The sequence below is a fragment of the Camellia sinensis genome, chromosome 12 (genome assembly GCF_055761805.1).
Source record: "Camellia sinensis isolate YWXY chromosome 12, ASM5576180v1, whole genome shotgun sequence".
Classification (NCBI taxonomy): Eukaryota; Viridiplantae; Streptophyta; class Magnoliopsida; order Ericales; family Theaceae; genus Camellia; species Camellia sinensis.
Window position 1 is genome coordinate 75,170,379 of NC_138972.1, and position 13,278 is coordinate 75,183,656.

At 29.6% G+C, this 13,278-nt stretch overlaps 1 protein-coding gene across 2 annotated transcripts in view; it reads left to right on the forward strand.

Moving 5' to 3' along the window:
- Positions 1-1,401: 1,401 nt before the first annotated feature.
- Positions 1,402-13,278, forward strand: part of LOC114300049 (uncharacterized) — a 36,599-nt gene continuing 24,722 nt past the window's right edge. The window contains exons 1-2 of one of the 2 annotated variants that reach the window (XM_028244904.2): positions 1,402-1,950; positions 2,929-3,131. In XM_028244904.2, coding sequence (XP_028100705.2) covers positions 1,482-1,910 — 429 coding nt within the window. In that variant the 5' untranslated portion in view covers positions 1,402-1,481 and the 3' untranslated portion in view covers positions 1,911-1,950; positions 2,929-3,131. Of the gene's footprint in view, positions 1,951-2,928; positions 3,132-13,278 lie in introns of those variants that run through there. The other variant, XM_082897466.1, reaches the window with a different exon arrangement.

The following is a 13,278-nucleotide window of genomic DNA, read 5'->3' on the forward strand; positions in this document are numbered from 1 at the left end:
GGTTTACCACTGTCGTTCACATAGCCCAACACAACACCACATTCGTATCTAATTGTTAATTCTCAAAATCTCCCTCCTACAGTTCTAAATCCCTTGAATGTGCGATTCGATTAATATTTTTGAAATTCAAAAACTCATCTCAACAACACCTCACTACGACATCTGCTTCACGTTCCCCCCTAGAATTCTAACAAAATTTGTGTTTCCAAATTTGGGGATTCCATTTTCCAATTACTGTTTTAGTCAAACGGGTCGGACTCCTAAACTTGGTAACACACGTTTCACAACAATGTGTTTGGAAACACCGCACCGACACTTAAGATATCTAAACATGTCCTACCATTTAACACCCCGTCACATAACTCACAATTCACTCCAGTAAATGACAATTTTGTCAATCAACATACTAAAGGACTGAATGGTTTACAAGAAATAATTTTGGACCATTTGAAACATTATATCACAACACGGGATTTACTGGTCAATTTTTCATTTTATAATGAGTGATTAAAAAATATGAGAGAGTATGAAAATTTATAATTAGCCTCCGACATTAGAACTAACCAATATTTTTGATTATTTAGACGACGTAGCATTATTGATTTATTTATTTGTTAATTTTCACCCTAAGGCCATGTTTGATTCACAAGACTAATAGTGAAAGTATTAATAATCCCATCAAATTAGTATGGTATTCACTACCCAATTGAATTAGTAGCATAAATTATCCCCTTATCCATTGTTTGATTTGTATTGGATAAGAAAAATATATAAATATAGGATTACAACTATATTTGTTTTCTTTTCCAATCTTACCTTCCATTAATATTTTTTACAATCTTTACTTTATCAAAATTTCCTCATAAACATAGTTTTGAAAAAAATTATAAATAAATAAATAAAAGTAAAATAAAAATACAAAATACAAATGTCATGTTTAATTTGTTTTTAAATTTTTTTAATAAATATAAATTAATTTAAATATTAAAAAATATTTTTAAATTTTAAAAAATTATCTTTAGCCTTCTGAAATATAAAATTATATAAAAATAAAAAGTGTTTTAATATTTAGTGAGCGTAAAAGAATTTTTTTTATTTTACTTCCAAGCTCACGATACATAATCCTATCACTACTCCATTATTAATAATTTTATAAATTTATTAAATTAATTATTTATTAAATTAATAATCTAAAAATAAAATTTTAAAACAAATACAAAATTATTAACCTCACGAATTAATAATTTTAATCTTATACCCTAATTCTGTGAGTCAAATATACCTAAACGTTCTAACGTAGCAGAGCAATGGGGCTAATGCGAATCCCATGGCCGACACTTGTCATCTTACAACACGCCGCGTACGCGTATTGAGGGCATTAAAGTAATTTCATCCCATTCCAAAGGATAACGTTATATTCTGATATTTTCTCTCTCTTCTTCCACCTTTTAGCGCCTATAAATAAGAGGCCTTGGAACTCTATGTCTCTTCACAAATCCAATCGATCATATTCAGATCCCCAATTTCCCATCCATTTTTCTAGTGCGAGAAAAAGAGAGAAAATGGCAGGAATCATACACAAGATAGGAGAGACCCTCCACATCGGAGGCCAAAAGGAAGGTGAGAAGCAACACAAGGAAGGTGAGCACAAGCCAGAGCACCATGGCGATATGCACAAATCGGAACACTACGAAGGAGAAAAGCACAAATATGAAGGAGAGAAGCACAAATCGGAGCACCATGGAGATGAGCACAAGGAAGGAGGGTTCATGAGCAAGATCCATGGTGGTGGTGATCATCATGATCATGAGGAGAAAGGTGAGAAAAAGAAGAAGAAGGAGAAGAAGAAGAAGCACGAGGATGGACACGAGCGCCATGGTCATGACAGCAGCGACAGTGATAGCGATTAGATCGCTCGCATTATACTTCTTCCCCTACACTACTTAGAAGGTAATATATATATATATATATATATACGCATATTGGTTAGATTTGATGTGAATTTGTATTGTATATATAAATATATATATCAATAGTTTTGAAAATAAAATTTAATGATAAATATAATTTATTACCCTAAACGGATAGGAATTTGTAAAATTTGTCGCGTGATTGTGGCCCCCTTTAACCTTTTTCATTATGAAAAAAAAGAAAAGGTCAACCCAACCATCCACTTTATATATATATATATATATATATATATATATGGGGGAATGCACCAATAAATTTCAAATTAATAACTTATCCACTATTTAGTCTTAAAATTTGTTTTATAGACTGAAAGGTCCCATTACAATGTTTCAAACATCAGATAACATTAGATTTCGAATAGCAGATTAATGTTTCGAACATTAGATTGATGTGCAAATGGGACTAAATGAAGCATAAGAAAACTTTTAAGACTAAATGGTTCAACTTTTCAAAAACTAAGACTTATGGGTAAATTTCCCATATATTATATATATATATATATATTTTATAATAAATACTCTTTTATTATATGATCTTGTTATGACATTTGATAATAAATTATCTTGATATTAGTTATAATTTTATTATTTATTTATTATGATTGTAATGTATCTATTTTAATTATTATTTTAGTTATAATTGAAAATATATGTGAAATTTGATTAGAATCATTATTTATTTTCTAATTATAACTGAAAATAATTTAGTTAAACGTCATAACTTGTCTCTGATGTATAGAGCAGCATGATCATAATGTGGCAAGGATATTTTTTTATTACATTTTGTATATTATTATGTAATGTAATGTAATGTGTTACTACTTTATTGTTAATGAGATTATGTGATGACACTCATTGATTTAATACAATAATAACGTATGAGATAATATAGAAAATGTGATGCAATGAATGAACTGATTGGCAAAGCATTGGTTTGTGTGTTGTTATTTCTTTGCAGGTGGGTTTGACTCTGAGGAGAGCTGCAAATAAGAGGCCAATAGAGATTGGTGTGGTGGGAGGGAGAGAAATAAAATCTTGCTTTGAATATCTAGTAGTGTTATGAGATGTTATCAGTGTGGGTGTGAATGTAATGTCTACAGATGATGATTTGTTATATATAAATTTAGAAAAATATTAATGAAATGTTTCTCTTCTGTTTTATGGGGATGAAGTGAAGGAGGAATACTCTAATTCAGCCTGTGTTTGGCAAGTGGGTTTGTATGTTTTTTTGGTTATTTTAGTCACAAAAAATAAAATAGGCTATTTTAGCTATAACAAACAAAACATTACATCTAATTCATAATCATTACATTATTCTCTCACAAAAAAACTTAAAAAAAGGCAAAAAGTCAAAAAGCCCTTCCTAAACCAAGCTTTTAAGGCCAGGCTAAAATAGCTAAAAAAATCAAAAAATTAAAAAACTAACCCACTTTCCAAACGGAGGCTCAATGGTCCAGATGAATTCTTTGTAATCTAAGTCCCTAATAATTAGGTTGCATATGATGTACAATCCTTAAGAGTTGCACACCTTAATGTGGTGTCTGAATCATAAATTTGAATAGCTATTTAGAAAGAAAATAGAAAGATGGTGGGGAAAAAGGTTTTTTTTTTCTTTTTTTGATAACTCAACAAGTTCTATGGACCGACCAATTAATTTGGGAGTCTAATATCAGAGTCTGCCAGCAGGGGTTCATTTATAAAGTTGGGGTAGAGCCGGTATGAATTAGTCTTAAGAAATTGTTTGCAACTTGTGCTAAGAAATTGTTTACATTTAGATCCCGCTTATTTTTAAAGATAGGATAAAAGGAATTGATAGAGAGGGAATTAAGTAAAATTGTGTTTGTTTTAATAATAATTGTTAGTGTAGGAATCGTTAAATTATTTTTATATAAAATAATAATATAAATAAAAAAATATAAAAAATTAAATATTAATGTTCAAAAAATAAAAAAATACCCAACATTAACGAATTAAAAAAATAAAAAAAATTCTAATTTCTTCACTATTTTTCTAATATTACCTTTACCTGTTCCATCTTAATCCTTCTTCCAACCTCTATCTTAATCTCCTTCTCCATCTTAATTCTTTTCCTAACTCTACAAACACAACACTAAATGGGTCCATCTTAATTCCATCCTATCTTCTACACCTCAAAACAAACGGAAATAAGTTTTGGACCTAACCTAAGGCTATGAAGGGAGCATATCTGAGACTTAGAGGGGCACACCGCCAACCATTGGGATTGGTGGGGAAAAAGTTTCACCCACCATTTTTCTCTCTCTTTTTATATTCTCATTTAAATTTTTGATTAATCGAAACGAAATTCATCATTGAGAAATAGTGCCCATTGCATAACTAGTTTTTTTTTTTTTTTTTTTTAATCTCATATCTCATCAGACTTATATAAGGAAAAAGAAAAATGAAAAATGAGAAATAAAATTTTAAATGTCTTCTTTTCTCTTCTATTTTGAATGATTCTATTCATAGGGAAGGGTAAAGAAGAAGAAAAATAATACAGAAAAAGAAAATTTCAAGAGCAAAGGAAAAACAATGAGGAAAAAAGAAAGAAAACAAGAAAAAGAAAAACGAAAAGTAAAAACATTCCCAAACCTCTTTTGTTAGGTTTTTATAATTGACAATTCAGTTTAACAAAAAATATGCGTTCTTATGTTTTAGTGAGGATATGAGAGTTTAGATGCCAATCTAATCTGAAATGTGCCTATACAAAGGAGTTTGTGATCTTGAGATTTTCATATTTGTCATTTCGCTGACTATATACGAGAATTGAGTTGTTTGTTTACTTGAGCAGTCATTTGTGCGCTTAAACGGTGAATAAGAGCATCCAGTATCTTTGCCTGCAAACTGAACTTTTGATAGGTAAGTTTTATCACTCGAGCAGTGAAAATGTGCGCTTGAGCGATCAGCCTATATATTTTACACCACCTTTACTTACACTGCTTAAGCGATGAAATGTGCGCTCGAGCAGCTTTCGCAATCCTATTTTCTATAAAGTATGTCGTTTGCTCTTTTTAGGGTTTAACCCGTCCAGACTTTTAGAGAGAAAGAAAAATCAAAGTGTGATATATTGGAGGGTGTTTTATAGGTGTTTCCTTGATGATTTGAAAGTGATTAATGAATCAACAAGCTTCATATTGATATCATCAAGGGCTTTGTCTTTATTCTTTTACATACAGAGAGAGGTATTCTTCAGTGGATTCCAGGAAACTTGTACCTAAAACTTTGGTAGATTCTGGAGTAGTTCATTGTCGTGGATTTGAGATCAGTGTTGTGGATTTAACGTTGGGTAAAGCAGTTTCATGGTGAAGACAGTGTTGGAAGAGGCACATCAGGTTTGGTTTAATTCGGGCGTGGATTCACTAGGTAATTGAGAGTAATCTTGTGTAATTCTTTTTTGTCTTCTTAGTGAATTGTTTTGTGGCGTTGGCCCATTATTATTATTTTTTTATCACAATTGGAGGTACTCTAATTGTGCTTTTTCACGTTAAATCGTTGCGTCGATTTATTTTTGATTATTTGATTGGAATTGTTATTCATTGTTTAAAATTAAAACATAATCACAAATTAATATCTCAGATATTTTAGATTTTTCATCTTTTTTTGGAGCTTTAAAACTAGGAGGGAAATGAGAAAGAAATTGGGTGAAAATTAATTTGATGGAAAAAAGAAGGAATAATTTTATAAATTTCCGTACTTTTTCCGTTCATATTCATATTATTGCAAGAAAGTATTGTAGGGAATATGATTCTACAAGGAGTATGTTTTGCACAAGCATCGTGCGTTTAGGATCACTATAAATATATATTGGGAGTGATTTAGGCCAAGTTTGGGAAGACTAAAAAAGTACACTTTTTGTCTTTTTGGACTAAAAAATTGAGGTTGAAAATATGGATGTTTGGGTTAACTTTTTGACTTTTTATTGAAAAATGTGTAATAAAAAATTGTAAAAATTGATTTGTAGGGAAAAATTTGAATTGGGAGTTGTGCAGCCGTAATTGTTGACTTTTGGTGAATAGTGTTAACTTTTTAGCTTTTTGAGTAACTTTTTAGCTTTTTGGCTTTTTGGCTTTTTGGCTTTTTGACTTTTTTGCTTTTTTGCTTTTTTGGATCTTCCCAAACTTGGCCTTAGTGTAGTTTATATATTTTTATAATATTTATTTTGACAGATTATGTAGTGTAACTTCTATTTATTAGGTTAAAATAATTTAAATAAACCGAAAAATTTGTTATCTTAAAAAGTGAGTGAGGTGTCTTTTATTTTTATTTTTTGATTGTTAACTTTTAACTAAAGTTAATAATAAATTGTACTAAATAGTTCCAATGAGCATGAGCATGGAGGATCCTTCTTTTATTGCAAGCATGAGAATGAATCTATGTAAATATGATAGATAACCCTCCTGCATTTGCAAATGAAGATAGGCATGGGGAAGTAAGCCTAAACACATATATTGTTTGATAATATGGTATTCAAGTTAATTTATGTACATTTTGACTAAATTCTTAGACCTTGTAGTTGATGACTGAACAAATCTCTAACCGTTTCAAAATTTAGGATATTCCGCTTTTTTGAGTTTTGAACAGACAATCTCTTAGGTGGGTAGCCCTTTGGGTCATAAGCCCTTTCACTAAGTCAAACCCCTTGGTTGGGAAGTGGGCCTATATGAGTCACCTAGATGGGCTGGGCTCAGTAGGGAGGCTTAGGAGTTGTTTGAGATGATCTAAATAAGTGCATTTTTTATCTTTTTACGAAAAGATGTGCAGAAAAGTAGAGAGATGATGTGATGAAAAAAAGATAAAAAAATAAAAATATGAATTATTTTGGAGTTGCCAAATTTGACCTTAGTCTATTAGTGAAATTGTGAGAAGAGGCCTTGGCCCTAGTATTGTTGTTCAACACCTGACAAGTTAGCTCATTCAATGTTAAAAGTCCAACGAAAGTTTGATCAACAGGGTTGGTAACTGGTATACTAGTCTAGTGTTGGCAGAGGCTTAAGGTCATGGGCTGCTCTATATTGCCAAAAATTGAAATGTAGGGATTTATTTTATGAGGATTAAAGTGAAATTTTACTCAAATTAAAAAGATTAATGATTAATCTACCTTTTATTTCACTCTCTCTCACACGTAAATTGGGGTAAAAATGATTGGTTGGGTTCTCTCTTTTATGGTTTTCAAAAATTTGTTTTCGTTATTTTATTGGTGGGATTGTATTGACAAAAAATTGTAATTCAAGGGGTAAGATAATTGTGTCAAAAAGAGTGAATGCCGAGAAAAAGAAGTTTGTACCAAAAAAAAGCACCTTACATTGGTACATTGAAGTCGAATTGTTAAAAATGACTATAGCATGCCGTTATAGCTATTTTATATTGGCCTCGTTTGGGAAGTGATTATTTTAGAAGTTTTTTGGTTTTTTTGTTATTTTAGTAGGCTATTTTAGTTTTTATGTTTAGGAAGGTGAGATGAATTTTTAGTTGAGTTGTTGTATTGAAAAGTGTGTTGAAATGATGTTTGAATTTAAAATGACAAATTTGACCTTAAATTATAATTTTTTAAATTGATGTAAAGGGGTAAAATGGTAATTTAGCTGTTGATGATGACTTTTGAGGCTGTGACAGTGTAGGCACAGCCTATGTCCGGCGCTGAGCCTATTTTTTTTTTTTTTTTGAAAAACTTTGAACAGTTTTGCTTTTTAGCTTATTTCTCATTTCAGGCTATAATATCCTCAACCCACCATTCCTAAACAGCGCCATGATAAAATTTAGATCATCTGTGACTAACTTATGAAGTTAATTGTAAAATGTATTTTATATGTTTAACTAATTTTAAAAACAGAAATGAGACTGTGTTTTGTTTTAATTTTTTGGATTTAATTTTTAAAAATTGAGTTTTTTTTATTGTTTTTAGTTAATATTTTTAAAATTTTAAGCAATTTTTTTTTAAATTTTTAAATGCACCTTATTAAGATGTATCTAAAAAGTAAAAGATTTGTAAAAAAATATTTTAAAAAAGGGTGAAACACCAATAAATCCTAAATAGTGATCTTATGAACTGTTTGGTTATCATTTTTTTTCTTATATATCCAAAGATTTCATTCTAGTGTGAATTACATAAATGACCAAAATGTGAGTTTTCTCATAATGTTGAAATTACTAAACGTAACACTTCAAAAAAACTCACTAGTGTACTTTTTTCAAACGTAACACTTCAATGTAACACTCTAAAAATGTAATACTCCAATATAACACACTAAATAAAATTTTAACACTCCACTCAATGTAATGCACAATAGCTTTTTACCCAAACGTAACACTCAAATGTAACACACTAAAAAACTTTTTAGTGCACTTTTCCCGAACGTAACACTTCAATCAATGTAGCATTGAAAAACTCTTTAATATGTTTTCTCAAACGTAATAACGTAACATTCTATAAAATTCCTTAGTATATTTTTTTCAAACGCAACATTCTAATCAATGTAACATACAAAAACTCCTTATTGTATTTTTTTCAAATGTAGCACTCTAATGTAATATACTAAAAAATTTGTTGGTGTACTTTTTCCAAACGTAACATTCTAAAAAAACTCCTTGGTATATATATATATATATATATATACTCCAAACGTAGCACTCCAATCAATGTAACACACAAAAACTTTATAATGTATTTTTTTTTTCAAACGTAACACTCTAATGTAACATGAGAAAATCACGCTACAGAAATGTAGATTTTCACACTCGATAACCAACATTTCAGCCAACAATTCCTCCAAAAAGAATCTTCCACACCTCACATTTCCATTGCCATCCCAAAAATGAATTAGAAAATTAGAAAAAATGAATCATACAAAGGCATTCATTTAAAATCAAATAGTACCAAATCAAATAAATACAACTTTTTAAAACAAAAAGTATTAATTGATTCATGAAAAAACTCTGGATTAAATGGATCAACATTCCCCTATATGAGATTTACGGGTAAATTTTTCTTTAAAAAAATTAATAAATACACAAGAATACGAAAATTGTACTGATTTTTTTTGTTGTTGATATTTTTGGTATTTAGCGAATTTTTTAAAGATTTTTTTCACAAATATTATACTTTTTAAATATATTTATGTTAAGTATATCTAAAAATTAAAAAGATGCTTAAAATATTAAAAAAATTTAGTGATAACAAAAAAAATACGAAGAAAAGTTTTTATTTTCTGAAATGTGAAATTAGAAAACTCAAACCAAACCAGTTATGTTCCCTATATAATGATACTAAATAAAATAATTCAAAAATGAAATCCTACTTCAATTGTGTGAAATAACGATTATTTAACTTAAAATGTGATTGCACAATAACCCAATAAAATATTTATTTTATAATTAAATTTATAATCTAACTTTAGAGGATCTAAATTTATATTATATAATTTTTTTTTTTTTTACCTAAATTCATTATCCAAATACAACTAAAAGCGGCCAAATCCATGAATTTGTATTTGGATATTTATTACTACATGTCAAAGTGTTAGCAGTTTCTTAGTCTTTACTTAGAAGTATAATGGCGTGTGCATATTCAATGGTTGTTAAAATTGAAAAAAAAAAAAAAAAATACAAATTTTTATTTAAATTTGATTTGGATAGTTACATAAGGTAAGAAGTTACAGACAATTACACGAATTTGATTTGAGCAGTTACTTGAGGTAGGAAGTTTCAGGCAGCTACACAAGGATATTTTGGAAAAACTAAAAAAAATGTGACAATCTATATCAACTCAAAGTGTAGACTTATGGTCGGGTAACTGTTTTTGTAACGTGAAGTCTCAGATTTAACTCTTATAGAGATGATTTTAATACACTTTGTAGTGGTATTTATTTGTATGTAAGTAGTAGTGAAGTAGTTGTTGGGCTTAGATTTTGTTGATTTTCTAACTATTGTAGGCGATTTTATAGCTATTGTGGAATAGTAATCTATTTGATGATGTGGTATTTCTCATACTTGTAATTACTATTCTATCAATTGAGGGGGCAAAAAAAGTATAAGCTTTATATAATTATTAGTTGGTGAATATATATTGTATGTCACTCAAGTGATAAACATGTTTTTCAAACCAAAGGTTTTGGGAAACTTTGTTTTATTTAATCATGAATATTGAAGAACCTCTGGTGAAGCAAAGAGGGCGCTCTTAATTCTCTATGAGAAAAAAAAAAAAAAACACCCAACAAACCTCCATAACTTGGGGGAATATAATGGAAAAGATAATTTGGTTTGAGAAAGAACATTTGAAAATACAAGAAGGTTAGCTTGCAACATGTTTTAACTCCAAGGAATATTCTAATTCCAATATATCCTAATTTGAATAAACTAACTGTGATAACCCAAGCCGTATTATGCTAAATTATATATGTGATTATGTGTTTGATATGAATTTGTATGTTTAAATGTGTGAATTATGTGATTTTGGAAATTATATCTATTGAATGTAGGAAGATCTGTTGCAATTACAACTTTGAACGAAAATTGAAAGCCTTAGAGGCGTCAGGAACCAAAACTGACTTCATATCTGTGTTTAGTATGATTTTTAGAGCTTATTGTGAAATTTTGCAAAATTATAATTCGTAATGATTTAATTAAGTTTAATAAGCCTAATATGTATCTAGCTAGCTTGAATTCATCTTGTTGAGAGCTTTGCTAGAGAAAGTTAGAGAGAGAGGAAGAAGAGAAGCTAGAGATTTGGAAGAGATTCAAGGGGAAACTCCTAGATTTGAGCTAAGGTATGAAAATCTACCTAGAATCTTGGTAAATAACTCATCTTTTGTTTGAAATTAAGAAGAATTGGAAGATTCAACACCTAAAGGAGCTAGGGTTTTGAAGTTAGAGTAAATTCAAGAAATGGAGCATTAGTCTCTTTAACTTTGCTTGAGTTGAGTTCAATCTTGTGAATACTTCATGAAATAAGCTCTAGATTGTTTATACAACAAAGATTTGTGTACAAATCATCCATGTTTATATGTATTTTGAGTTTGATCATGTAATTCATGAACTTATGAAAAAGATGAGACCTTAAATTTGATATTAAAGCAAGGTCGATGTGTTTGAGTTGAGATTACACTTGAATCATGTTAGTATATTATGTTTTTGAGTTAGTTTTGCATGAATTTAGGCTTGGAAATGAGTATGGAAGTTACACTTTGTGCCATTTTCGGATTGGGCTGAATTATCTAGAATCGCATGCGCTACCAAGAGTTCTACACATGCGGACATAAGTTGGAACAGGGGCTCGCACACTGCTTTAATTGCGCATGCGGCCCTAGGTGCAACACCTTCCGTACGTGCAGAAAATAAGGGAAAAACTTTTATTTTTCTGTTAACTTCTTCGGCTCTCTAAATTTGTTTATGAGTATGTTTTGACCCTCTGTAATGCCTAAAGATGAATGGAAAACGAACGAATTGTAAAACGAATAAATAAAGAAAAAGGCTAAGAATTGAATGAATTGTTTACCGAATTTGTATATGTGTTATGTTGTGTAGGTCACCTACCAGAAGGACTGCCACACGACCAACATCACTGTGCGTAATAGTATTGTAAATGATATGTTCGCAATCACTTATTTTGAGTCATGAACAGTGACTTATTCCGATACTATTTTTTGACTGAAATGAATGGGTTTCATGAATGTTATGTGACATATGCAAAGTGGACCTAAGGTCGTTTCGTTATATTATAATATGTTGCTATTCTGTGGGCCCAAGGCCGTTCTATACTATGTGTAGGCCTAAGGCCGTTCTGTTAATGATATGATAACATATGATTGGACCTGAGGTTGTTCTGAATAACTGTTAATGTGTGAGCCCGAGGCCGTTCTATATTATATGTGGGCTTGAGGCCGTTTTGATAATATTATGGGCCTAAGGTCGTTCTGTGTTATATGATAGGCCTGAGGCCCTTCTGTATCATGTTGGGCTCGAGGCCGTTTCGCAATATGATTATGAATATAGTGCGAAACTTATACTCATTCATTTAAACCTCTTTACTGTATTATTACTTATTGAATTTTGCTCACTCTATGTTATGTATGTATATGTAGGTGATCAGCAGCATGAAGCCGAATTAGAGTTTGCTTTAGGAGTTAAGTCTCTAAGATGGAGCTTTTGTCTTTGGCTTACATCATGTTATGATTTGTTTTGATTTTGCTGTAATGGTCTTGGAATATGTAAACTATAAGTGTGGAGTTTTTCTATGGTATATAAGTTGCATGGATATGTAAATGTATGAATGTGCTATGATATAAGCAATGTATTTTTTTGATCATATTGGCATAGCTTAATGGATTTGCATTATTGTGATATTCTTCCGCTTGTGGCCCCATTATTAGAATTATTCTGTATGTTCGTTTAAGGCTGTAGTGTAGGTAATCAAGTGATTACTGATCGGTTATGGTCTATCCACCAAAGATAAAATTATATAAAAATGATAAATTTTTTACATTATTATTTTTTTTACCAAATTAATTGTTAGTATGTATTTGGATGGTGATCATGTAATGAGTGATTATTTTAATTGATGTTTTTAGATGTCTATCATGTAATAGATGATTGTATTGCTGTTAACAGATATTTTTGGATAGTTATCATGTAATAGATTATTATTAAGTTTTTAATGTGTAATCGATATGTTTAATATATGAAATATTTTTAATTTTGTATTTTTTGATATTATGGATTGGTTTAATAATGACATCAAAATTGTCGCTATATTTGACTTTTGAAAAAATAGAAATTAATTTCACTAAAATAAATATAAAAAAATATTTTAAAAAATTATTTCTACCCTTACAAAAGATAAAATTATATAAAAATGATGTGTTTTCAATTATTTTTCACCAATTTAATTTTTAGTTTGTTAGAAAAATTTTCTAAGAGTAGATTTTGAAAATCAAACTAAACAGAACTTTATAACTAAGAAAGTTTTAACATTATTCATTAAAAAAATAGGCCATTACATTTCAAACAATATACAAGTCAACCAATACAAAATAAGTTGTATGGTGACTTTGCCTTTGAAATAGACTGTTTGTAAAGGAAATAACTTTGATTGTCCTTGTTTGGAAGAAGATTCAAAATTCATGATCAAATATTTCACAATTGAAAAGTTAAGGATCAATGTGAAACAAGTTCTAAACTATAGAGACCATTAATATAATTCACCCTTAGATATAAAAACAGAGTTCTCATTTATGTGTATATATATATAGTGTGAGACAGTAAAAATTAATATACGTTGTATATGTTCTATACTTGA